The sequence below is a fragment of the Cervus canadensis genome, chromosome 1, assembly GCF_019320065.1.
Source record: "Cervus canadensis isolate Bull #8, Minnesota chromosome 1, ASM1932006v1, whole genome shotgun sequence".
Lineage (NCBI taxonomy): Eukaryota > Metazoa > Chordata > Mammalia > Artiodactyla > Cervidae > Cervus > Cervus canadensis.
Window position 1 is genome coordinate 46,899,985 of NC_057386.1, and position 24,793 is coordinate 46,924,777.

The 24,793-nt window shown below is 54.3% G+C and overlaps 2 protein-coding genes across 4 annotated transcripts; both read right to left on the reverse strand.

Moving 5' to 3' along the window:
- Positions 1-1,134: 1,134 nt before the first annotated feature.
- Positions 1,135-6,686, reverse strand: LOC122449934 (protein AATF-like). The gene is made up of 4 exons (XM_043482060.1): positions 6,433-6,686; positions 5,238-5,429; positions 2,215-2,643; positions 1,135-1,494 (listed from the first exon to the last, which is right to left on the reverse strand). Exons 1-4 carry the CDS (start codon positions 6,521-6,523, stop codon positions 1,235-1,237), a joined length of 972 nt encoding a protein of 323 aa, XP_043337995.1. The 5' UTR covers positions 6,524-6,686; the 3' UTR covers positions 1,135-1,234.
- A 5,734-nt stretch (positions 6,687-12,420) lies between these two features.
- LOC122449902 (LIM/homeobox protein Lhx1) lies at positions 12,421-18,465 on the reverse strand. 3 transcript variants are annotated; one of them, XM_043482008.1, is made up of 6 exons: positions 18,325-18,465; positions 17,200-17,824; positions 15,107-15,333; positions 14,732-15,009; positions 13,242-13,407; positions 12,421-12,859 (listed from the first exon to the last, which is right to left on the reverse strand). In XM_043482008.1, the coding sequence occupies exons 2-6, from the start codon at positions 17,367-17,369 to the stop codon at positions 12,480-12,482; spliced, it is 1,221 nt and encodes a 406-aa protein (XP_043337943.1). In that variant the 5' UTR covers positions 17,370-17,824; positions 18,325-18,465; the 3' UTR covers positions 12,421-12,479. The 3 variants fall into 3 exon arrangements, with proteins under 3 accessions (XP_043337943.1, XP_043337934.1, XP_043337926.1); XM_043481999.1 differs by having other exon boundaries at positions 18,229-18,351; XM_043481991.1 differs by lacking the exon at positions 18,325-18,465 and having other exon boundaries at positions 17,200-17,979.
- Between the last annotated feature and the right edge of the window lie 6,328 nt (positions 18,466-24,793).

Below are 24,793 nucleotides of genomic sequence, written 5' to 3' on the forward strand. Positions count from 1 at the left end.
TAAGGTGATTCTACCAAGAGGCAGATACCAAATCAGATGTCCTCCTCAGCAACCTTCTCATTCAAACTCCTTGATATTATAAAAACAAGCTTGAAAGAGCAAATGACAACAGTATGCCTCAAGACTTCCCTGGTGGTTCCGTGGCTCAGACCCCGTCCTCCCAATGCAGTGGGCCCAGGTTCAATCTCTGGTCAGGGAACTAGATTTCACATGCCACAACTAATAGTTCGCATGCCCCAAGTAAAGATCTTACATGCCACTACCAAAAATCCTGCATGCCACAACTAAGACCCAGCACAGCCAAATAAATCAATATTAAAAAAAAAAAAAAAAACCCACTAAGTCTCAGCCTGCAAACAAGGGATGGTAATCCCAGTACCCCGCGCCTCCCTCAGCCCCAGTCCTCAGTGCCGCTGGGCACACGGGCACACAGCAGGCAGCTCCTAGATCAGAAGGCAGAAAGGCAGGAGGAGTCTGTTTCTGCAAGGCGGGATCCAGCTATGTAACTATGGGCGACTCATTCTCTCTGAGCTTTGGTTCTCTCATCTGGAAAATAATTACGAAATTCCTTTTCTTTCCTAAAATTCTGGGACTTCACAGACCAGCAGTTCTCCTTCATAACTTTTTCCTCCTCCTGCGGTCCTCACCTTCTCCTCACTCTATGCAACTCAGAGGAAGACAGAAGTAAGGTCATCTCTGAATGTTGTTCTAGAAACTGCCCAACAAAGCAAGGCATCCTTTAAGCACATGATATACAACTTAAACCAACTGAGTTTAGTTATTTACTGTCTCCCTTTCGTTTTGTACTAGCGGGTTCTCTCCGAGCATTAAAAGAGTAACTCAGGGACTTCCCTCAAGGTTTGGTGGCTAAGACTCCATACTCCCAGTGCAGGGTCCACAGGTCCGAGCCCTGGTCAGGGAACTGGATCCCACAGGCTGCAGCCAAGAGTTCTCATGCCACTACTAAAGAACCCAGCATTGTGCAACAAAGATCAAAGATCCTGAGTGTCCCAACTAAGACCCAGCATGGTCAAATAAATAAATATTTAGAAAAACAAAAAACCTAAAGGTTTTAAAATAAAATTTTTAAAAAGTAACTCAAAACCAAGGGGAGGGGGAGGGCATGTGAGATCAGGGGTAGAAATAAGAATAGACAGAACTCCATCTGTCTTGATCAAAGTTGCCTTAATTTGACAAAAGGGTTATACTGCCATCTCTTTTAAGTTAAAAATCACTATCTTCTATCATCACTAAAGCCAAGTCTTCTCAACTCCGTGGTGCTGTGAATACAATCCCAGTAGATCCCAATGAACCCCCGGGGTTCTGAGCATCCCAGTGCAGCGTGAGTACTCTTACTGTTTTTCAGGGCGCTGGCAAATTCTGGGCCACCTTTGTCCTTGAAGACAGGGAAAACATCTGGTTGAGGAAGCTGATTGGTGGTCAGCAGAGCCTTTTGCAGCTTTATCCTTCCTTCCAAGAGCTGGTCCCACAGTGCTGAGACAGAAAATAGAATTGCATTTCTCAGTTATAAAATCTTCCTGAGGTGAGGAGTAGGGGAGGGACCGGAAATCAAAACAGCCTCTAAGCAGCACGGCTTTATCACAGTTTCACACCATGGAACGCTCTATTTATTACAGGAAATAAATCCAGTATCTGGACGCATGAGATATCTGGATAAATCCAGTATCTTGACTTGCTACATTAGAGAAAGGATGCTACAGCCCAACAAGAGAAGATGCTCTCCTCCTCAACCTTCCTCAGCTGCCCGAAGTACTAGGGCAGAGCCAGTGAACCAGGTGAGGGGAGCAGGGGTGGGTCAAGCACAGGGGAATGGTGCTTTAGGCCTCTAGGTAAGTGGGGCACGTCACCAAGGAACTGGCAGGACACAAGACACAGGAGAGAGCAAGGGCTTCCCTGGTGGCGCAGTCGGTAAAGAATCTGCCTGCAGAGCAAGAGACGTGGGTTGGGTCCCTGGGTCGGGAAGATCCCCTGGAGAAGGAAACAGCTACCCACTCCAGTATTTTTGCCTGCAGAATTCCATGGACAGAGGGGCCTGGCAGGCTACGGTCAATAGGGTCGCAAAGAGTTGGACACGACTGAGTGACTCATACACACACACATACACGGGAGACAGCAAACTGCCTAAAACAGACAAACAAAATGGAGAGCAAATGCAGACACTCTGAAAAATAAGCAAATAGCATACATACAAACCTATCTGATTCTTCACAGCTCGGCCTTTCTCCACCTCCTCAGAAACTTTGGCCTCAGAGAAGGTCATCACCACCCCGTCGTCCTCACTGGCCCTGTCTTCGGCCTTGTCTTCCTCACTCACATCTTCAAAGTCTTCCTCACCTTCCCCTTCTTCCAAACCACTCTCCTCCTCGTCGTCCTCTTCCTCCTCACTGCTACCAAGGTCATCCATTCCCTCAGTAAATTTTTCAAAGTCACTGATGCTCTGGACACTGAAGCCCGATGACGTCCGTGAGTGGCTCCCACTCCTCTTCTTCCAGGCCAGGCTGCTGTCCCCTTCGTCCCCGCCCTCCTGATCCTCAGCACTCATGGCTTCCTCATCAGACTCCTCCAGGCCCAGGTCCTCTGAATCTCCATCTGCAGACCTGTCCTCATCAGATATTTCTTTATCTAAACAAGGGAGGGAAAAGGAAAAACTTGAAACAAATACTTGGCCATATCTTTCAATTCCCTAAAGGATTATGGCACCTGTCCAAAAAAAACAACACAAGTATTACCGTACTCAATGCAACTCAATAGCACAATCCCTATCACACTAGTGATGCTTATTATTAAATACTTTATTATGAACCAGCCTTGGATAAATACTAGAGACTGACAAATAGAATGTAGTATCTGTGGGGAGGGGTTCACAGTCTGCTAGGAGTGGTAGATACACACAACCAACAACCACACTGCAGGGTCGTTAGTACAGTGAGAGATGGCTTCAGGTGAAAGATACCTTATAGTTTTACTTATTAAGCATAAATAGCAGCTCATCAGACAGAGAAAAGGGAAGGAAAGGAAAAGCAGCAGAAACAAAGGTCCAGCACACAAAAGTGTACTGAGGGAATTCTACGGGGATCCACTGCTTGCAAGTCTGCCTGCCAATGCAGGGGATAAGCGTTCGATCCCTGGTTCAGAAGATTCCACATGCTGTTTGGTGCAAGAGGCAACTAAGCCTGTGCGCCACAACTACTGAAGCCCGTGCATTGGAGAGCTTGCTCTGCAACTAGAGATGCCACCACAATGAGAAGTCCATGCACTGCAACTAAAGAAAGTCTACATGAAGCAACATGGACCCAGCACAGCCAAAAATAAATAAATTTAAAAAAAAAAGTACATTGAGGTGTAGAATGCTGGGTTATGAGCCCAGAGAGTTATTCAAGGTTTGTTTTTTTTTTTAATTTTAGGCCATGCCATGCAGCATACAGGGCTTCGCAGGTGGTATTAGTGGTAAAGAACCCGTCAGCCAAATGCAGGAGAGGTAAAAGACATGGGTACGATCCCTGGGTTGGGAAGATCCCCTGGAGGACATGGCAACCCACTTCAGTATTCTTGACTGGAGAATCCCACTGACAGAGAAAGCTACAGTCTATAGGGTCGCACAGAATCAGACACAACTAAAGCAACTTAGCACAAACGCATGCAGTATGCTAGTTCCCTGACCAGGGATCCAACCCGTGCCCCCTGCAACAGCAGCGCAGTCTTAACCACTGGACCTCCAGAGAAGTCCCGCCAGGAGGGGTTTTGTCTTCCATGGGAAGGTGTCTAAACTTGATCCTTCAGTATACAGAATATTAGTTATGGCTTCTGATTTTACTTATAGAAAAATCTGAATTATATTATAGAAATTATAGAAAAAATTACTTTTACTTCTGATACTTACAGGTCTTTATGTGTCATCATTGATCATCCAATCTCTTCCAGTGCAGAACACAAAGATCCCACATACGGGAAGCATAACTGCACAGGGGCCTGTTACCAACAACTTTCTTCATAAAACAAAGATTTTATGAAAACATAATAGGTCTTAAGTACTTCTTTAAGTGAATATCAGATATACTTTGATACATAGACTCAAGACACAGAAGACTGTCAAAACTATACAGTTCCAAACAATAAAGAGAAATAATTCTTTAAGTTCTTTACATGTATGCTAGTAGTTTAAAGCATAGAACTTAGAGTCAGACTGCCTTATTTGAGTTCTGGGCTGCACTTACTAGATATACGACCTTGCGCAAGTTACGTAACAAATAAGCCCCTCAACTTCCTTATCTGCAAAATGGGGATAAACAGTAGCAACCTCACAGGGCTGCTGGGAAGATTAAACAAGATGATCGTGTACCCAGAACTGTTTCAAGGCTTAAATCAGGGATATCAGAGCATGTCTGATTATTTCTTTCACATTATCTGTGGGTTCTCAACATGGTCCCTCTGACTTCTCTACAGGAAAACAAATAGCATCCACTCACGAATCACCATATCCAGCCCCCTTCTTCCACTCAGAGAAACTCACAATCTTTAAAACTATAAGCCCACATCCTCCTAAATCTTGCAGGGAACAGGGAAGGGTTATGAAAATTTTACAACGGCAAAGAAATGAGTGTCACGAATTAATATTATCCAGTGACTCAATGCAAGACTTGACAAACCAAAGGAAAATCTATGAGTAGCATGCTCATCAGACACAATGCTTTTTCCAACACATCGTGTGTGCATGTGTGCTAAGTTGCTTTAGTCATGTCCTACTCTGTGTGACTCCATGGACTATACACAGCCTGCCAGGCTCCTCATTCCACTGGATTCTCCAGGCAAGAATACCAGAGTGGGTTGTCATGTCCTTCTCCAGGGATCTTCCTGATCCAGGAATCAAACCCACATCTCTTACGTCTCCTGCATTGGCAGGCGGATTCTTTACTACTAGCACCACCTGGGAAGCCCAACACATAGCCCTCTCCAAAATCTAAATATAGAAGGCCTTCTCTGTCACTCCATTTCAGGGTGAACCATTAGTGTAAACATTAGGAATAGAGCAACTTAATAGCTCTAGGCTTTAGATTCCTTACAAAGTGAAATTAAGTACTTCAGAGGGCCATTTCTAATGCCGAATCAATGACAGTAGGTGGGGCATCCAGACTGGCTGTGCAGAGATCACAAAAAAAAAAAAAAAAAAGATTTTAATCCCCCAAAATTAGGAAAGACATGCAAATAGGTCTACTCACCAGATGAGCCTGACGGAGGCTGCTCCCACTGGTCTTCCTTCCAAGCTTTTCTAGACGTGGTCTTGCCAGAATATCTCTTGTCTGTGTCCAAGAGGGAGGCTGATGCCAGCTTTCGAATGCTACCCACCGCCTGATAATCACCTTCCCCATCTTCCCCTTCATCAAACCTGTCAATCACTTTGGCAGCAGTGGCTGTGGGGGGAGGGGAAAAAGTAATCAGAACCTCCTAGTTAGAACCAACTTTAAGGGCAACCCTGTTCAACCCTTTAAATTCATGCTTGAACGTCCTCTGCAAAATCCCCACCAACTTCTGAGAACAGGGACCTCACTATCTCCAGACCACTTACTACCTTGCTGCTATTCCTGAACAGAAAGCTGACTCTCTGCATCTACTAGAAAGATGTATTTCCAGGCCTTGGAACATAGAAAACTAAGTCTAAATTCCTCCTCCACATGCGACAGTCACTCAGACATTTCGTCAGCCATCATCATGTTGTATCCTACTCCAGCCCATCCCTCGGGAGTTTTCTTTGCTTATCCAGGCTAAACAACCTCAGTTCCTTCAACTGATTATTCCTAAGAAACGGTCCAGCACTCATATTTATCCCTCTGTATTCTCCCTTCCTCGCACTTCTCGGACTCAAGCCTAAAGCAGGATTACTCTCAACTAGACATTGAACAGCAGCTTACAGAACGGCAGCCTTATTCGTCAACCACTAAGCAAGCGTGTTGAGGCCTGAAAAGGCTTAAGGGGCACCACGAACGCCTACTTCTTCCTTCAATCCTCCAAGTAAGTTATCAGAGGTAGGCAGTTTGTTTTTTTTTTCATAGAATTAAACTTCCTTCTCCTCATTTCTAATGCGATGCCAGTAAGGGCATCCCGAAAGATGACTACCAATCCGAGGCCAACCTGGCTGTCCGCCACAGCCCTGGATCAACAGTTAACCCAAATCTGTGCTCCGGGAGCCCCGCCCACCCGAGCACCAAGTCCAGAAAGCGCGTCAGGAGAATCCCGACCCTCTCCTCCCCGAGTCCCGGGGGTCCCCCTTCCCGGGAAGGAGTTTTCCTCCGCGCAGGGGGAAAGGAAGGTAGGCTGGGCGGCAAGGCCCCGCTGCCGGCTCCTCACGCACCGCCCAAGTCCTCCCGGGGCCGGGCCCGCCGCTCCGCACGTGGCCTTGCCCCCGTCAGGCCTCACCCTCCTCCGGCTCGGCCTCAGGATCCGCTTCGCGCGGTCGCGGGTTCAACAACTGCTCCAGCTGCAGCGCCAGAGACTGCGGTCCCGCCATGGTCACCAAGGCCTCGCCCGGCGCCGCGCTCCTGAACGTTGCTCTCCCCCTGCCAAGTCCTCTCTCCTGAGAGACGGATCCCCGCGAACCGTCAGGGAAGCGCCGAGTTGCGCGCCCGGCTCCGGGTCGCCAACTTCCGGGAGGCTCCCGGGAGGGGGCGGGGCTTGCGTCACTACGGGCGTTGCTAGGACGGAGGCGCACGCGCCCGGAAGGCTGACGCGTGTGCGTGTGCGCCTGCGCCGAGGGGCGGGGGGAGGGGAGGGGTTGGGCCGCGCGGGAGCGCGCAAGGGCACGTGGCTGCCGCTGGCCCAGAGCCGAGACTCTGTGAAGCGCGGCTCGCGTCCTCTTGCGTAAAGTATGCCTCGAGATTTGTCCGAGATTTACTTGGGAATAAAGTGTAGTGTAGCCATGACCTGCGGTGACTCATTTGGAAAACAGGAGGAGTAAAGGGTAAGCGTCTCGAGCCTCACGTGTACTTTAGGGCAAGCACAGACTGGGATCCAGAGCAGGTTTGGCATTTCACAATTTGGAGGAGTCTGGGGCTCGGCACACGCTTCTGGCCCAGCGGTAGTCCTGATTTGGAAATCCTACGTAAGGGATGGGCAGGTGTTAAGTGTGCGGTGGACTGCTGGCATCTTTATTAATAGGAATAATTATTACAGAAAGTGCTATGGCTGTGCATAAATAAAGATCAATTCTATAACTTTTCCAAGTAGCCTTGTCTGTGCAGGGAAAAGGGGGCGGCGTGAGGATTACTCTACTGCATACCCATCAGGATTGATAACCTTGCTATTCAAAGATGAGGGCATACACTTGAAACTGGTGCACAAGTGGGGAAAAACTCAAATCAACAGTTAGAGGGGCAGAGATGGACTCAAAATATAAAGACCCAATAGGATCAATTTAACTGCACCCAGGTACATAGAAAAATACAGTCCGTTTATATGCACTTTCCTTCATCATGCATTCCCTGACTGCCCGCTATGTGGCAGGCACTGCTAAATGAGATACAAAGATAGTAAGTTAGATTCTCCCCTGGTGGTGATCAGCGGAGGAGGGCAAACAAACATGTAAACAGAAGCTGGAAAAAGGGATCATCAGGGAAGAACAAAGTGGTCTCTCCTTATAGTGTCTGTTTGAGGTTACCTGTAAAGACCTTGAAGCTCCTAAATAGAAACTGCCTCAAATGGATCCAGAAAACAGGGTTAGGGGTGGCCTCCTGCCCTTCCTAGAAGCAGCCCGGGCCATTTGGATCCCACAGCTGAACAGCTTGGGGAGCCCCCAATTCTCCAGTGTCTCCCATGTAACCCAAGGGAAGTGTGGGTCCTTGACTTCCCTGGTCTTCATATGCCACCAGCGTCAAGAACAATAAAAGGCCACTTGTCCCATGTCCGCTGCTTCCTAAGAAGGACAGCCCTCAGGGTAGACATTCACAGACTCTGAAGGGAAGGAACTCCAGCCTAGGATGGGAGCACCCTAGGCAAGGCACTGAGGCAAGGAGAACTGCTTTTTATCACCTGCAATAGAATTCAGTCTAGAAAACAGCTTTAAAGCAAAAACACAAATAACATATCCCCTTTAATTGCAGTCTGGCGCCTGCATCTGGGGCCTCCAGAGCAAAAGCATACTCAGTGGGCTGGGCCAGCCATCGCCCTGGGCTTTGAAGGACAAAAATGTTTCCCCTCACCCCACATTTAGGAAATTATTTCCCCCAGTCCTCTTCCCTTCCTATTTGGGACACTGATAAAGCTCAGAAACTTGGTCTTGGGGTTAAGAAAAAAAAAAAAGGTGAGGGAGAGAAAGGGAGGAGGGAGGAGGTGAATCAAGGCAGAGACCACGTCTAAGCTGTCATGCAAACAGGACACTGCTGGATAATTCTGGGCAGAAAACGTCTGCTCTCCCACTCTTTGGTTCCTGGCCAGGTGCCCACTGACTTGGGAAGCCTTTTGAGGAAGAAATCAAGACCACCCTACTCCTGTTCACATACCTCAGGGCCCCCAAAATGTTTCCCCTGCCATCCTACCCCCATCCTGAGGATAGGGAGGGGACTCCAGGAGTGGAGGAAAGAAGTCCTAAGACTTGAGATGCCGCTGAGAGATGGAGATGCACAAGGCAGCAACCTTCTAAAAGTCTCGCTCAGGGGGGGCCCTCCTGACTTGATTCTGGTTTCCTGAGAAGGGAGGAGGGGTTTCCTGACAGGGGTGGGAGGGGAGATGGAAGATGGACTATGGGAGGGGCTATTTTTAAAGACTCTACCTCTTAGAAGAAATGTAAACCCTGGCTAGTAAATGTAAATCCTAGTGATGTGAGCAAAAGAGATGAGGACGGGCAAGGGAATGAGAGCGTGCTCCCAAAAGAACAATCCTGTCTGGAGAAGGTCAAAGGATCTCCCAGTTCACGGCTCCTCTGCCTACTGCCTCAGAGCGGCAAAGTGGCAGACAGGTGTAGGAAAAGCAGACGATAGGCAAGGGTGACATTGGATACCACCCCTACCCCATTGTCCCAATCAGATATCTCTTCCAGGAGCTCAAGAGTTTAGGGAAACCAGGTGCTTACCCTTCTCTCTTCTCAGATACTCTCAAGGGCCCCAGGCCCCTGCCAGTGCCTGTCCAATATTCCTCCCCTGCCTCATCTCATCCCAAAGCAGTTCCCACTTGCCTCCATTCTGGAAAAGAGAGGTGGGTGAGCTTTGCCTCCCTCGCCCAGGGCAGGCTGGAACCCTGAGGACAGGTGGCCAGAGGTGGCAGCTCTAAGATGGCCGCGGGGAGAAACCAGGCTGCCAAGCCCAGGAAGAAGAGACTGCGCTCTCAGCTCTCAGGGCGGAAGGGGACCTCCCGGCACTACCCTCCTGCCTTTAAGGCATCCTAACACGCTGGGGATGGTGCTGGGCTCCTCTGCACCTCAGAGCCAGAGGTGGGGGGCACAGCTCTGATGGGCATGAGAACAATCCTTGACATTCCTAGACCTCCCCCTCTCACGCGGCTCCAAATTTGACTGCTAAACTTTGCCACCTGTCCAGGGTCTCCTTTAGGGTTCTGGATACAGCACCCAGTGGGAAGACTAAGCTGCTGCTGGGATTCACGGAGTCATAGAGAGAAGAATTGCGTCCACCCAGAGCACCAACTCTAAAATGCTTCTTATCAAGTACCGGATTCCACAATGAAACTGCTAAATAATTCAGCAGGCTTGATAGGAAAATGCAGCTTCCCAATGAGCATACGTTCAGTTAAATGAATGTCTTTAAAGGAGGCTGGCTATAATGAATAAGTTGGCTATGATTTAATGTATATAAATGCTAAAAGGGCAAAAACAAGGCGATCCAGTGATTGCATACAAAGTAGATAAAGGAATGTGCTGCATGCAGAGGCTAGGAGTTTCAAAAGTCTTCCTAGTATTTCATAAATTTGGATTTCTGAAAGAACACTGTCAGATTCCACCCCGATAGTCCTCCTCCTTGGATAAGCTGTCATGTGGATGCAGTGAAATATGGCTTATTTTAAAGCCTTCTTAGCAAGAAAGATACACTTGGTTGTGTCTTAACAAAATATGAAAACACTGGAAATTGCACACCATTTCAAGTAAAACCTTTGTTTCTTTTTCTTTTTAATAAGGAACTAAAGAATCCAGACTGAAATCTAGGTGATAATGGAAAAGAAATTCTGGAACTCTAAGTAGTGTCTGATAGTAAAACACACACACGTATTTCACAGCAGATAAAATATTTAAATTCCTTCCATGTTTAATGAAGGCTTGGAAGAGGTTGAACTACTTTTCAGAACCTATTGGCAACTCTCCGTTGAAATTTGATTTCTGTATTGGTTTTTTTTGCTCATCTTTCAGAGAAAGTAATATGTATCTTGTGCCAAGCAAAACAGTTTTCCTTCTGGGGAACTTCAAATGAAACAAATACTATAAAACAACTGTTTCATATCAGTTCTGTGAAAGGGATTAAAGTATTTCATTTCTAGCTGTGCTGTACCTTCGTTTTATGTTATCTTTCAAACCACCAAATTAGAAAGCAGGATTATCTATGGGAAATGAAACAGAAAAGTACCACCTCTAACCACCTATTTACAGGTAACTGACATTCACAAGTCAGGTTTTGCCTGTTTAGAGGGGAAAAGGAGAGAGTGCATGGGGTCTCACGCTTAATCACAGACTGAGACCACTCATTTTTAGCCATGGATTTGATTTCTATTTCCAATTCTATATTAACTTATCAACAGACATATCTTCAACTGTATCCATTAAAATTCACAGAATGCAAATCTGTAGTTACTAACAGAAGGAAGGCACAGAGAAAAGCTTGGCTGGCATTAGCGAGGGGGTTCAACCACAGTCAAGGTAAAAACCCTGCCCTGGTCCTGTCTCTCTCTCTCCTGGTTTCTGAGCGATCATTCCACTCCCCATCACAGATCAATTCTAGTTGTCAAAACATAAAATAACACACCGATTATCTAAACATCAGATTTTCTATTTTTATTAAAAACTCACAAATTTATTCAACATGTTTCCTTTCATACAGTGAATGGTCTAATATGCACTGGAGGTCACACAAGCTTAGGTTTATCAGAACAATAAAAGACATATGAGAAATTTAATTTATAAAGAAAAAAAGTAGCAGCTGTTGACTGCATATTTGACCATAAAATTTAAATATTCTGGACTTTTATTTTAAAGACACAAAAATAAAACCTGTGTGGGTCTATATAAGTCATATTAACAATTCCATGAATGTTCAACAGGACTAAAAATTAGCAAAGATGTTTTTTTTTTTAAACCTTGTAACACTTTTTTTTAACACTTTCTCAGGTTGTGGTGCCAGGCACCTTTACAGTATTTGTGCTATAATTACTCTATTTGGCAAGTGTCTGAATATCATGTTTTCTCTTTGCCTTGTGTAAACAACACCTTTTTACATACCAGCACAGTGAGCTGTGAGCCCTGCAAATCAGAACATCTACAGGAAAAGAAAATGAACAATTTTGGTTGATTGCTCAAAACATTTTGTTTTGAACAAGAGGTTTCAAAACAGAATATATTAGTAAAACACTGAACTCCTGAATTTAACATTATACGTAAACAGTTGACTGTTTTTAGTTCAATAGTCTTTTTTTCTTAAATTTTGTGTGTGTGTTTGTAAAGGTAGAATACTTCTCTTGTACAGCTGATGTTCAAGTCATATTACTAAGAGGTCTGGCTGGAGACCATCCTATCGAGTGTGTCTGCATGTATCTGTGTGTGTAGAGCTTTGTGAAGGTAGAAGAGTTGATACTGAGGGCTTTACATTTAGAATTTTGCAATTTTGGCAAAAACAAAAAAAACCAAAAATCCCAGATAGACAAAAAATATATATATATAGTCCCACCTGATGCACAGCAGGTCGGCGTTTCTGAAGCTCTAAGAGTTTGTGGTCGCTGTTGCTGAACTCTGAGACAACTCTAATAGATGTCTCAGAGCCTGAGATGTCTCGTGGCCGGCCCGGAGCGCCCCCCGGCCACTTCGCCCAGCTCAACTGGCTTCGGGCGCAGCCTCCCTCCCCGCGGCTCCGGGCGTCACCTCCCTGGCTGACCGCCCCCGCGGCTGTCTTTCCGCGGCCCACCGACCCCAAGCTCACTCCGGAAGCGTCGGTCCCAGGATCCGGGTCCAGTGGGAGGTGGGGAGAGGTCTGGATTCCCCGCGGGTGCCCGAGTTCTGCACCTTGCCAGCCAGCGCTCGGATCCCGGTCCTACCTCCAGGCGGATCCGGATCCTATTTCGCGTCCCCCGTTCCCATCCGGTCTCCCCAGACGGAAAATGGTCCCCGAGGCTGGAGGCAGGAGGGGCGGGGGATGACTTGCTTTTCTGTTTTGTGTGTGATTTTGTTTTTTTGTTTGTTTTTTTTTTTTTCCTGTTTTTCTTAAATAGAAGGTTCATTTCTGTACAGCCGCGAGCTCCGCGGGCCGTGCGCGACTCCGCTACCACACGGCCGCCTCGTTCATTTCTGGGGGGTGAGACAGGTGGTTCCCATAGCTCGCCCCGCCGTTGACCGACAGCGACGAGAAGGGTGGGCTGGGCCCGAAGACCTCGGCCGACATGGAGTGGAGAGGACCGGGCAGGCTGGGCTCGGGGCTGGGTGAGTCCCCGGGAGGATGCGCCAGGATGTCGGTGAACCGCTGCGCCTCACTCGACGGGTGGTGGCCGGGCAGCGGGTGCTCCAGGCCACCCAGGGGTGTCCCGGAAGGCCCGGACGACGGTACGAAGGGCAGGTCCACCGGCGTCTGAGCCTGCGAGGACGGGGGGCCTTGCGGAAAGAAGTCGTAGTTGCCTCCGGGCCCGTAGTAGTCGCTCTGGTAATCTGCGGTGGCGGCGGGGAGAGGGGACGTCAGGGCGGGGTCCCGGGTGAGGCGGGGGTGACCGGGCGGGAAGGCGCGCTAGCGGGCCTGGGGAGGGCAACGCCGGGGCTCTCCATTCGCCGGGCTCCCGTTCCCGGCCGGGCGCACGGAGGCGGCCCGGGTGCAAACGCGGGAGCTGCTCCCTCCCTGCCCACCGGCCTCATTCAGGACCGGGAAGGCGATCCGGTCTCACTGCCTCCCCTCATTTCCTCCCCAGCCTCCACCCCTCTCTCCCGCCCTCTCCGCTTCTCCTGCAGAAAGCCAGAAGCGCCTCCGCGCTGCCGCCCGCTTCCAACGAAACGAAACCCGGCCTGCCCGCGCCCTGCCCCCGGGCCGCGCACCCACCTCCGTAGAAGGAGAAGGGCCCGTTGGGAAGGAGCTCGCCCGGCTCCAAACGGTCCACGAGCGGCCGCATCCGGCGCGGACTGCGGAAGAAGGCGTGGCGCCGGGCGCCCAGCGCGCTCAGCTGCTTCATCCTCCGTTCCTTGGAGCGTCGGTTCTGGAACCAGACCTGAAGCACGGACGCCTTGGGGTGAGGCCCCGGAGACCCTACCACCGACTTTTCGGGTGTGCGGCCGCTCCTGGCCCCTCACCCTTCCACCTCCCGGATTCCCAGCTGTATTTGCTTTGTGTCTTGTATATTGGGGGGGGGGGGGTCTTCGAGTAGAACCGCGCGGGGTGGCCCTTGAGCCAAGGGTGGACAGGATTCCCGGCAGGGGTACCTGGGCAAGCCGCCCTGCCCAACAGGAGACAGTTGGAGTTGTTTCTAACAATCGTAGCGAAACAGTTACAGCTTGTATGCGCGGAGGCGCTTCACCTCCCCAAGAGTGTCAGACACACGGCTTCCCTTTCACGGACCCTGGCAGCACCCGCACTCCCACCCCTCATGATAGTGACAGAGATCCAAACAGCCTCCTGTTTCGACACTCAAGTCTCCCGAAGACAGTGACACCAAAACCCACAGCCTCCTTTCCGCACCCACGCACGATCTCCCAGTCCCAAACATACTCGTCCACAGCCTCTCACTGTTAGAGACATGGCCAAGCAACCTCCCCTTCACCTGCGCACAAGAGCGCACAGCCTCTCGGAAGCAGAGCGTCTCCGCGGAACAGCAGCCTGCATGGTGCACCTACTGCACAAACCTCCTAGGCACATCTCCCCATGTCCTCGCAGAGCCGCCAGTCACCGGACACCTAACCTTGGGCTCGGGACTCGGGCCGAACCACACGCAGGTTCAAAACCTCACAGCGCGCACCGGCGCAGCTGCCTGGATGGACGCCTCCGATCCCCAGGCGACTCAGGAAGGGCCGCGGCAGAGCTGACTCCCGCCCCGACCACCTTCCCTTCAAACCTGGACGGCCCACCTGTCTTTGGAGGGGAGGTGTGCTGGCGGGGCGGGGGGGGGGGGCTGGTTTAACTGGAGCCAGAGACCCACAAATTTGGGGGCGGGGACACCGAGGGAGACCACGGATTGAGACCACGGATTAATCCCGGGATGCACAGCGACCGCTCGGCTCCTCCCGGATAGGGGTGGTAGGGCAGAAAAATAGGTCGGTACTCTCATCGCCGCGTCCTGACGGTGCCCCCTCCTCCCGCCCCATGCCCCCCGCTCCCCCATCTCTCTCCCTTGTTACCACTATCACCTGCGTTGGACCGGAAAGAGGAGGCGGCATCTGGTGCGACTTCAAAGTCGGAGCCGGGTAGGGCTGTGTCTGGGCCTCTCCCCTCCTCTCTGCCAGCCTCCAGGGACTCTGCTCCTCAAAACTGCTCCCCACCCCCGGCTCAACCTGCAGGTTGCACCTCGAGGGAACTAAGTGGCATGCTCGGGCCCTGACCTGGATGACACGCATGTTGAGGCCGGTCTCCTGAGCCAGCTGCTCGCGGATGTGGCGCGTGGGCTTGGGTGTGGCGGCGAAGGCGGCCTTCAGCGTCTCCAGCTGCTTGGCCTTGATGGTGGTGCGAGGCCCTCTCCGCTTGGCCCCCAGGTTCTGGTCGTCGTTCTCATTGCTGCCCCCTTCCTTGTCCGACACGTTGGCGCTCTCCGAGTCCTTGGCGTCGTCCTGCGACGGGTCTTGGGAGTCCGGGGACAAACTGGGGTCACTGCCCGTGGTGGCTGGGGAGAGGGAAGGGACAGGTGAGCAGCAGCCAGTGGCGGCCCTTCCTCCCCCAAGACCCACGCGCCCGGAAGGAGCCAGGCATCAGGGCCTCACCCGAGTGGAGGCTGTTCTCTTTGGCGACGCTGCTGTTGCTTAGGTAATCCTCTTTGCAGACAAACTTGTTCTCATCGATGATGTAGAGCTCCTCGCCGGTGGATAGCTGCTTGTTACACATCATGCAGGTGAAGCAGTTCAGGTGGAACACTTTGCTCCGCGCTCTTCGCACCAGGTCGCTAGGGGAGATGCCCTGCGCGCAGCCAGCGCACTTGGTACCGAAACACCTGCGGGGCGGGGGGCGGTCGGGTGGGAGAGGGCCGAGGGAAGCCAAAGGGCAGGAGAAGGACGATAGAGACAGTAGAGGAAGAATAGTTGGGGGGGTGGTGAGAAAGAGAGAGAAAGAGCCAAAAAGGAAGAGAGGCAGAATGCCGATTAAGCAGGCCAGAATGCAGGAGGAGAGAGCGCGGGCACCAGCGAAAAGTCAGGGAGGAGATACACATGGTTACAAGGAGAGAGCAAGGAGCTTAAGCCGCCGCCACCCCTAGCCTCCTGCCCCGTGTTGTCCCAGAGGGAAAAAGCGCCCAGGGAGGCAGGCAGGCACCTATTTTCCGATTAGATTCAGAAAACCAAATTAGATCTCCATCCTAACTCGGCCCAAGCACCGCCGCTTTCTGTGCATTGCCTCTCTCATCGAAAAAGAACCCGCGTACAGGCTGGGGGCTGGCAAGGGCCCGTCCCATCGCGGGTAAACAAACAGCGCGGAGAGCCTGGACGGCCACAGACCGGGCGCTGCCGCGTTCCAGCCCAAACCCGGCTGGTCGGTGCAAGCTAGACCGCGTCGCGGCTCTAGGTAACAGGATGCGCTTCGCCGGAGCCAGGCTTCTGGGGCCCACTGGCAGCCTGCAGTGCTCGCCGTTGCCCCGCTCGGCTCTCGCCAGTAGCCAGAGGACGGGCACCGCGGGCCAAGGCCCAGAGGCCCAGGCTGCGCTTCCTCTCGGCAATACCAGCGGACCACGCTTTGCTCCGTGGTTTGCGGCCATGAGGGCCGCACATCCGGGATGCACCGGGACAGCGCGTCCTGGGCCTCTGGGCAAAGCCACCTGGGCGGCTTCGAACCCCTACTCTGTCCCCCAGTTGGATCTGTCACCACAAACTCAGAGGAAAGCAAAGACTAAGTCAGCCAAGGAAGCTGAGAGATTTCAGACCCACCTAAGGGAATATCAATTCAAATTTGCTCCAGTTCTGTTGATTTGTGTGTTGTGTGGACTTGGTGGCAGGATGGTGAGTTAAAATGCTAAACGAAGCAGGGTTGTCGGGAGACTTCTCCGTCTCCAACGAGCCCGGTCTCCGCTTTCCCCCAGGTTTCCGCAAGGAGGTGGCGGGCAGTGGCGGCCAGAGCCCAGAAGAGCTCCGAGCAGAGCCCGCGCCTCACTGCCGAGGTCGGCGTTGCGTGGAGGCCGAACATGCTGGCCACGCGGGCAGCCGGGGAAGGTCGTCTTGCAGGCTGCAGCCTCTGGCACTTCACATACTACCAGTGCAAGTAGTGCGGCCAGGTCGGCCCATCGGGTGTCAGGCAGACCCCGGGCCATGCAAGATAGGCCCCAGGCCCTAGCTCTTCCCATCCGCTGCCACCGCAGGCGACTGGACGCGCCATGCCAAAGGCTCGGCGGTTCCCGCCAAGACTTCTCAGGGACGGGAAAGGTAGTGGGACGCAGCTTAGCCCGGGCTTCTAAGCTCAATCTGGAGGACGAGTCAAGTGGGGAGGCAGGGAGAATGCAGTTGCTGGACAGATCTGCCAGGGGAAAGGTAGGACCCTGGGTTACACCTTCTGAGGCTGAGCTACCTTCTTCGAAGCCAGGAGGGGCTTCTTGCTCCGAGGCGAGTTCAGACTCTTTCTTCCCAGGCACGTGCAGCCAAGCCCGGACCCACAATTTCCAGGGCGAAAGCAGGCTGCATCCTTGGCGCGCGCCAGCTGGCCAAGAGGCAGGAGCCCCCACCCCCACCCCCCTTCCCCGGGGACTTGGCTGCCCCTCTCCAAAGGCAGCTCCCAACGCGGGTCGCAGGGGCCACGCTGACCTCTAATCTGAAGCCGGCTGGGAAGGGCCCGCGGGGAAGGAGCGGCCCAGGCGGCGCGCAAGAGAAGTACTCACCGGAAGAAGTCGTTTTTGCAGTAGAGCTTGCCTTCCCGGGAGAAGCACTTCTCGGTCAGGTTGCATTTACATTCACAGCACTGGACGCACTTGACGTGCCAGGCCCTGTCCAGCACGTTCAAGAGGAAGCGGTCCAGGATGGGCCTTTTGCAGCCGGCACAGTGCACCATGGTCTTTGGTTTGGTCGGGTGAGGCCCGGAGAAGAGAATCGCAAGATAGAGCCGAGGGGATGACTCACGAAGACGACCGGCAGGAACTCCCCAGCCCCTCCACAAAAGGGGAGACACACGTGGCGGGGCAAACCGAAACCCGCACCGGAAAATCAAAGACAGGGAGGAAGGTTGATGGGGGCGTGGGGCGGGGGTCGCCGCCTCGGAGAAGTGTGCAGCCGGGCAGTCCCGGGGCCTCCGGGACACAGTAGCGCCGCCGCAGCTCGCGGGGCGAGGAAAAGAGTCTCAGGCGGGCGAGCTAAGCGACTCTTCAAGCCCAGAGCCCGCGAAGGAGTGAAGGTCACCGAGAACGGCGACGGGAACGGAAATAAACACACCGGAGTCGGAGAAGGACGACGCGGCTGGCCGGGGTTGCGGGGAAAGCGCCGCTGAGTTCTCTCGGGCTTGAGGTAGAGCTGTCAGAAGGCAAAGTGCATCTGCTCTTGTCGGGGTAGGAGGGCGGGGGGTGTGTGTGTGTGTGCCGGGTTGCCCGCCACCGGAATTTCCCCTCCTCTTTCGATAAAGAAAAGAACCAAGCGAATAGAGAAGCTTCGGATCCTAAACTGCCGGCATCACTCAGCGGGTTGGGACGCGCTGGGCGCCCGCGGTGGGCCTGGGGGAGGAGGGAGAAGGGGCTGGCCGCGGCGGGGAGGGAGGGAGGAGGGGAGGACGGGAGGAAGATCTTGTTGTCGATTGTTGTTGTTGCTTAGGTTTCCCCCCTTTTGAAGAGTTCTCTTGTCCACCGAGAGCGGAGACGGACAACTCCGCGCAGACGCAACCAGGTGAGCGCGCGCGCTCCCCACCGCCCCAGCCCCGTCACCTCGGCCGGTGGCCTGCCGGGCGGCCTCCGTCTCCGCGGGACGGCCCTCCCCGCGCCTGGACTCCTTCGGAGAGGGGGTGCCGTCCGGCTCCTCACCGCGCCTGGCCGTGCATCGTGGCTCCAGTCGCAACTCGCGGCCGCCTGGGCGCGCAGCCCCACATCGCTCGGCCCACGCTCCGGCTGCCTCCGTGCAAACCCCACAGTCTCTGGACTTTTCTCTTTTCCTTTCCCCCTCTGTTTTTCTTTGGGGTAGCAAATCTGTGTTTCCTTTCTAGCCTCTTTCCTTCCTCTTTTTTTTTTCCTTTTGCAGCGGGAGGAGTCGGGGGGAGGGGGAGTAGCTTGAAGAGCTTTAAAAAAAACCCCCCAAAACAAAAACGTCCTGGTGCAGCGGCTACAGTTGTGCGCGGCTGGAACAGCTCGGGCTGGGCCGCCGCTGTCGCCGGCTGTCCCCGAACAGGCGTCCCTCTGCCCCTGGTCTTCTGGCCCAGTCCGCCGCCCCGGCGCGTCTCTCCCTGGCTCCGGCGGCTCGGTCACTGCTCCCGGCTGTTGGCTGGGCTCTGGAAGCCCCCTTGCCTTAATGCAGCGCCCGCCGACGTCACGGCGGCCTGCGACCAATCAGCGGCTCGCGGTCCCTCTGTAAACCATCCTGCATCTCCCGGCTGGGGAGAGTGCCGGGAGACCGCGTTTCGAGGATCAGTGGCGGCGGCCACTGCGGCCCCGCGCGGTGCGGGCGGCGGGCAGCGAAGTGCCCGGGTCCCCTCCTGCTCCGGTACCGTGTCGCTTGCGGTAGGAGAGACTGAGAGCGCGCGTGAGTGGGTGCAGGCGGAGGGCAGATTTCTGCCCTGAGGGTGGGTGGTACCCAAGATCGAGCCTTGTTGGAGGTTGGGGTGCAGCTGGCTTCGGGAGCCTCGGCGGCCCAGGTGCACTGTTTGGCTTTGCAATTCAGCGGGTGCTGGGTCCCTCCCGCCCGCCACCCTTGCTTTCTTGGCCTAGAAGTTTGCCCCGGGCAACGCGCGTGTCTTTGGGGGCGTAGAGGGGAGGGCGTTTGGCAGCAAAATCTCCTCCGGTCGCTCCTTCTGTGCCCCCCTCCCCCAATCCATCCAAAGTCCACAGGTTCCGGGGCTCTGGGAGATCTGGGTGTCTGTTTCCCGCAGCGCCGTCTTGGAAAGTTGATTCCGGCGGTTTCCCTGGTGGGGGCGGGGAAGACCGGAGGCGCGGCTCGGGCGGGGATAGGGGGGGAAGGAGTGGGTGGGGAAGCGCCTCGGGTGAGGAGTTGCAACCCCGGCGAGAAGTTGTGAGAAAACTGTGATCCGGAGACACCTTTTACAGACGAAAACAAACGACTAGGCGGGAAACGGTGGGGGCAATAGCGGCGGCCGGGGGTGGGGTGGTAGTGACAGAGGGAACGGCGACGTCCTGGGGACTCCACCCGGAGACTGAGAAGGATGGGGGTGTGTGGAGAACCGGCCCGGCCTCCCGTCTCCCCTTTTCCAGGCTCCAGGCTGGCGCCAGCTTCCGCAGACAAGCGCAGAGCACAGCCTCCGGTAGTTCGCGTCTTACGGAGCCCATGCCTTCCTTCCTCATTTTCCTTGGAGTATAAACTAGGGACCACTGCCCGCGGGGGCGGGGGGGGGGGCAGGATCTCCCGGAAGTGCGGGCCGAATCTGGGTCCTGAGAGTCAGACTCGAAGAATCACTCTAGTTCCGCGGCCCACACCAAATATCAAATTCGTTTCGACAGCACCATTCCTATGCTTAACCCGGATCTCTTCCGAAGTGAAATCTGAAGGTGGCAGGGCTGGGCAAGCCCCGCATTTGCTCCTCGGTTTGATTTTTTTTTTTTTTTTTTCCTGGAAGGGGCGTGAGGAAGGAGCATTCGACTCAAGTGTAGAAGGCAATAAAGACGGGCGGCCAGCCAGCCCGGTCTGGCCGGTATTTGGGGAATGGCCTTTTGACCCCATACGCGGGGCTGGGTTCAGACATCTCTCTCCCAGCTAAGTTGGAGGAAATGCTCCCCGAAACGCAATTGTTACGAACCTGGACAGGCAAGGAATTCAGTTCTTTGCAAATGGAATACCCTCTTCGAACGAACCGGGAAGCCGGTACAGCGAATTTGGTTTGCGCTCAGTACACTGGGGTTTTAGGACTCCGCCAACACTGCTTTCCATCCTTAAGCCTCCGTCCGCACGTCCCCGCACCCCCCGAGGCCCACTGGCAGCCCCCTCGTCTTGCCGCCCGCGACACCTTTCGGTTGGAAACCGAGCTAAGGCCGGCTGTGCGCCTCTCTAGCGCTCCGCCCATTTGGACCTCGGGATCCAAGGCCCCTTTCGCCGTCTCCGCACCCCCTCCACACACACCTGGGCTCTGGCTCCCCGCTGCCGGGAGGGCTGCTTTGGGGCTGGTTTTCTCTCTTTCTCTCTCTCTCAACAGCCCCCTCCGCGGATCTCTCCCAGGCCGGGGTTCAGGGCGGAGCTGGGGAGGGGCCGCGCGGTTCCCCAACCCAGCAGGCCAGTTTCTCGGGATGCGACTTGGCTTTGTGCTCCTGCCGCGGACCGGGCATTTCCAGGAACCAGCCGAGTGGTACCCGGTGCTCAGGGACCCCGGGAGGCGCTAAGAGCTGCGTGGCCGGGGTCCTCGCCACCTCCACCCGGACCCAGAGGCGCCTTCCCAGCCCGCTGCTCTGGGTGAGGCCCGCGGTGGGGGGCGGGGGGTGTCTTCTGAGTCGTCTCCCAGCTCTCCCCACCTCCCCTACACCCCCAGCTGTCTTGCTTCTCGCCACCAGCGCGCTCAAGTCAACCGCCCCTTTCTGGAATCTATAGCGGATCCTGTCCCGAGTGGCTCGCCCCCGCCCCCGCCCCAGCTGGGCTCCTTCTCATGCAAAGTAGAGGGACCGCGGGGTTGAGTGGGGGGCGTTTGGTGGGGACCTTCAGAGCGACAGCTGGACCCGGCTGCTGGCCCTTCCTGAGCCCAAGGTCCGCCGCGGCCGCCTTTAGAATGGGCTGGAGGACGTTGCTGCCCCCGTTTGGGGGTGCAGGGACCTCGACGTGGGGGGACAGAGGGTCCCTCCCTGCGCTCGGCTAGGGGAGCTGAGGGCGAGGACAGGACTCTGACTGGGACAGGTTCTCTGGCCCCAGTGTCCAGATGACTCAGTAAACAGGTCCTGGGGAACTAACCTGGGAGTCTAGCAGGGGAGCAACTCAAGGCGGGCCTCCTGACTCCTGATTCTAGAAATTAAGTCCAGTTTTAAAGCTTTGAAGGCAACAGTACAGTAAATTAATGTGTTTTCTCCCCATTTCCATTGAGCTTTTATTTTAAAATGTAATTGATCCCAGAGACACGGCGAGAAAACTGACCCAGCTTTCCAAATTGGCAGCCTCCGAAGCCTGTCAGCTCAGCTCTGCTTTTAAACCCCTGTCTGCTTGGCAAAGAGCCCCAGCCTCTTCTCCTCACCCTCACCTGCCGCCCTTACTGCCTGTCCTCAAGTCCGCAAACGCTTTCCACCCAAAGCTCTCCACATCTCCTGAACCCACAACCACGCACACCACTCGCTCTGCTGCCGGGGGTGTAAATTCTGCCCCGGGTGCTGCAGGGGGCAATTTGCTGCCCAGTCATCGCTCAACGGCCGCAGCATCCTCTGAACCTCATCCCAGGCACTCTTGGAAAAGGCCCCACAGGGCCCAGGAAGTGGGCATTCACAACACAGCTTTCTCCTGTGAGAATCTCCTTGAAGACCAGCCCCAGAGGAGGGACCTGGTCCTAGGAATGTGGGATGGGAGGGTCCTGCCAGTTCTTCCCAGCCACCCTGCAGCTGGGGTGCTGAAAGTGCCCTCTCTTGCACCCCGTTTCTTCCTTGATTCCAAGCCCCACATCACCTCCTTCCCAATGCAGGGCTTGGGAGACCCAAGGATCCGAGTTGGCCAGCTTGGTTGGTTGCCTTTGGTCCTAATCACGGGCCACCGTCCTGGCCGCTTTCCTCCTCACTCAGCCCCCAGAAACCCGAGTTGAGCCCGAGAAACGGGGCGCCTGCAGCAGAGCAGACTGGGTCCCTGTGCTGGCCACCACCTTCCAGGGAGAGGGAGGAGGGAGTGAGTCCAGCGCGGCTGAGACCCTCATAGTCCTGGAGGCCAAGCAAACTCCGTACTGACTCTAGAGGACACCACTGGTGCAGTCCTGGAAGCTGCCCTGAGTTGGGGATCTGATCCAACCTCTCCCGCTGTCTCCTTTCTTTGCTCCTGCTTTGGGTTGCCTTAGTCTCACTCCAACACGCTCTCCTAGTCTCACTCCAACACGCTCTCCTGGAAATGACCTATTTGCATGCAGCACTTTAGTTTTTGTTTTTCTTTTCACAATCTGCCCAGAACCACGTAGTAAGTGTGTGTGTGGGGGGGGGGGGTGGGGTGGGGTGGGGTTGGGGGGGTCGGAATTACCTCCTTTCTTCCTGGGAAAGAAACCCTGAAATTCCAGGGTCGGTGCACTACTGAAGATGAGAAGTTTGGGGAGCTTGTCACCCTGCTGCGCCTTTGTGTACTTCTTCTGGGCCACATTTCCAAGACCCAGGTTAGGGGAGGTGGGGGACCTCAAGGCCGGGAAAGGGCAGCATCTGACCGGGCCTTCATGGTGTGTGCTCGGGCTGGGTAAGCAACACTGGGCTTCCCACGAGGGCTGGAGGCACCCTGGGCACGCAAGCGGGGAGCCAGGTCGAGCGTGGTGATCTCAGCACTGCCCCACTGAGCAAAGACAGGACGTGGACAGCCTGGGATGGACAGGGTGAGCTGGAGAAGGCAGAACAGGGAGAGAGAGAGAAAGAGACAGAAATGAGGGCAGGGGAACAGTGAAGAGGGGAATAGAAGCCCAGAGGGGAAAAAGAGAAGGACCGTGGAAAAGTAAGCAGGGATGAAAGAAGGAAAGACATACTGGGGGAAATGCATGGAGGAAAAGAAACGGTAAGGCACCCTGTGACCAAAAAAGGTGGCAGGGTGAGTGAGGCTCAGAGCCCAGGAGTCTGCAGGCGCCTAGGGGGGACCGAAGGGTGTCCCGGCTATGACAGCCGATCACAGGCAGGAGAAAAGGGGGCGGCCTGCTGGGTGGGAGACTCAGAGCCCGTGGAAGAGTGTGTGAGCGGCTCTGGGCAGGAATCCAGCAAATAAATAAAACGTCTAAGACGGCGTGACAACAATGTGTATTTGGGTGCGTGCCCATGTTCCTCTGTCTGAACACACTCGCACCCGGTAAGGAAGACAAACGGGGCTCGTGCCTCCGAGTAATTAATCCTCTCACTAATTGACTCTCTCCCCTTACCTAATGGCGGTGGTCGCTGCTGATATCTGGAGAGATACCAGGTGGAGAGAGAGACCCCAAAGCTTTGCGAGTGGGATTGAGTTCTTTCTGAACCTGCCCCCGCCGTGGGGGCAGAGTTCAATAGATGTTGCCGCCTCACCAGCTCCTTCCATGTTTGCATTAATAAAGCTCTTCTCAAATTAGGGGTGACCAGGGGCCCTCCACACACATACAGACACACACACACACACACCCCTTCATCGGTCTCAGAGGCTGAAAGCCACCCACAGCCCTTCTGCTGGACACTGCCTGCGTCCAGGCAACACCAAAGCTCCCCCTCCCTCCCTGTTGTTCACCCGGGAACCCAGACCTTGCACCCACTTTTCTTCCAGTCACTACTTACTCTTCCCTCACCTGGGATGTATCCTGCATCCTTTGTCAGAGCAGGTGAGGTTCTGAATGGGTCAGGAAGCAGCCCAAGGGATGAGGTCAGGGCAGGGATGGGAAGAAGCTTCTGGAGACACAGAGGAAGGACACAGAGGGGAGCGATGCCCACCTGGTAGGAGCTAGGCCTCCGGGGATGGAGGAGACAAAAGGTGGCCGCTGTGCACCGTGGGAGTGTCAAGTGTGTGTTGGGGGGGGAGGTGACCACGTTTGTGATTGTGAGGGTGACAGTTCCGCCTCTCTATGTGAGCCCAGGGAGGGCCCCATCTTCTTGCCCTCACACTGCACCCTAGCTCCCAGGACTGGGGAACGAGGCAGGGCAGATCGGGAGGCACTGGAGTCAAACCTCGGGGGCAGCTGAGTTGGCTGGAAGGGGCCCAAGGCCCACACGGTCTGTCTGATGAGGCAGGTTTGAGGCTGGGGCTTGAGAGGTAGATGTCAACTCTCGCCCCTTTGAGGTGGCAGCTTTGCTCTGCTGACTCCTCGGGGGCTAAATAAATAACTGCTGAAATCCACAAACCACTGGAGTCTAGGGAGAGGAAAGGGAGGAGGGCAGTTCCTCAAGGGGGGAAAAGAAAATCCCACCCCCGACCACCACTAAATACATTTTTAATTGTCCCTGGGGAACGTTTGTACTTTTGACCAAAGCAAGTCCCCAAGCAGTCCCAGCAAGATTTGTCATAGGGGCTGGCAGTCCGGGGAGAGTTGGGGGTCTGGAGAAGGGGGAGGTGGGGAGAGATGGCGGGCGCGTCGGGGAAGGTGAGCAACTCGGTTCTTGTCTCCCTGCTTCAGAAAGAAAGTGAACAAGAGGAATAAAGTTCCAGAGGAAAGAAAGAGAAGGGCAA

Coding starts and splice junctions, on each gene's coding strand:
- LOC122449934 (XM_043482060.1), bottom strand. CDS start 6,523: ATGGCGGGACCGCAGTCTCTGGCGCTGCAGCTGGAGCAGTTGTTGAAC. Junction 2,644..5,237: donor GCCTCCGTCAGGCTCATCTG/GTGAGTAGACCT, acceptor TCCCTTGTTTAG/ATAAAGAAATATCTGATGAG. Junction 1,495..2,214: donor AGCTGTGAAGAATCAGATAG/GTTTGTATGTAT, acceptor TTTCTGTCTCAG/CACTGTGGGACCAGCTCTTG.
- LOC122449902 (XM_043482008.1), bottom strand. CDS start 17,369: ATGGTGCACTGTGCCGGCTGCAAAAGGCCCATCCTGGACCGCTTCCTC. Junction 15,010..15,106: donor AGAGAACAGCCTCCACTCGG/GTGAGGCCCTGA, acceptor CCCTCTCCCCAG/CCACCACGGGCAGTGACCCC. Junction 12,860..13,241: donor GCCCTTCTCCTTCTACGGAG/GTGGGTGCGCGG, acceptor CCGCCACCGCAG/ATTACCAGAGCGACTACTAC.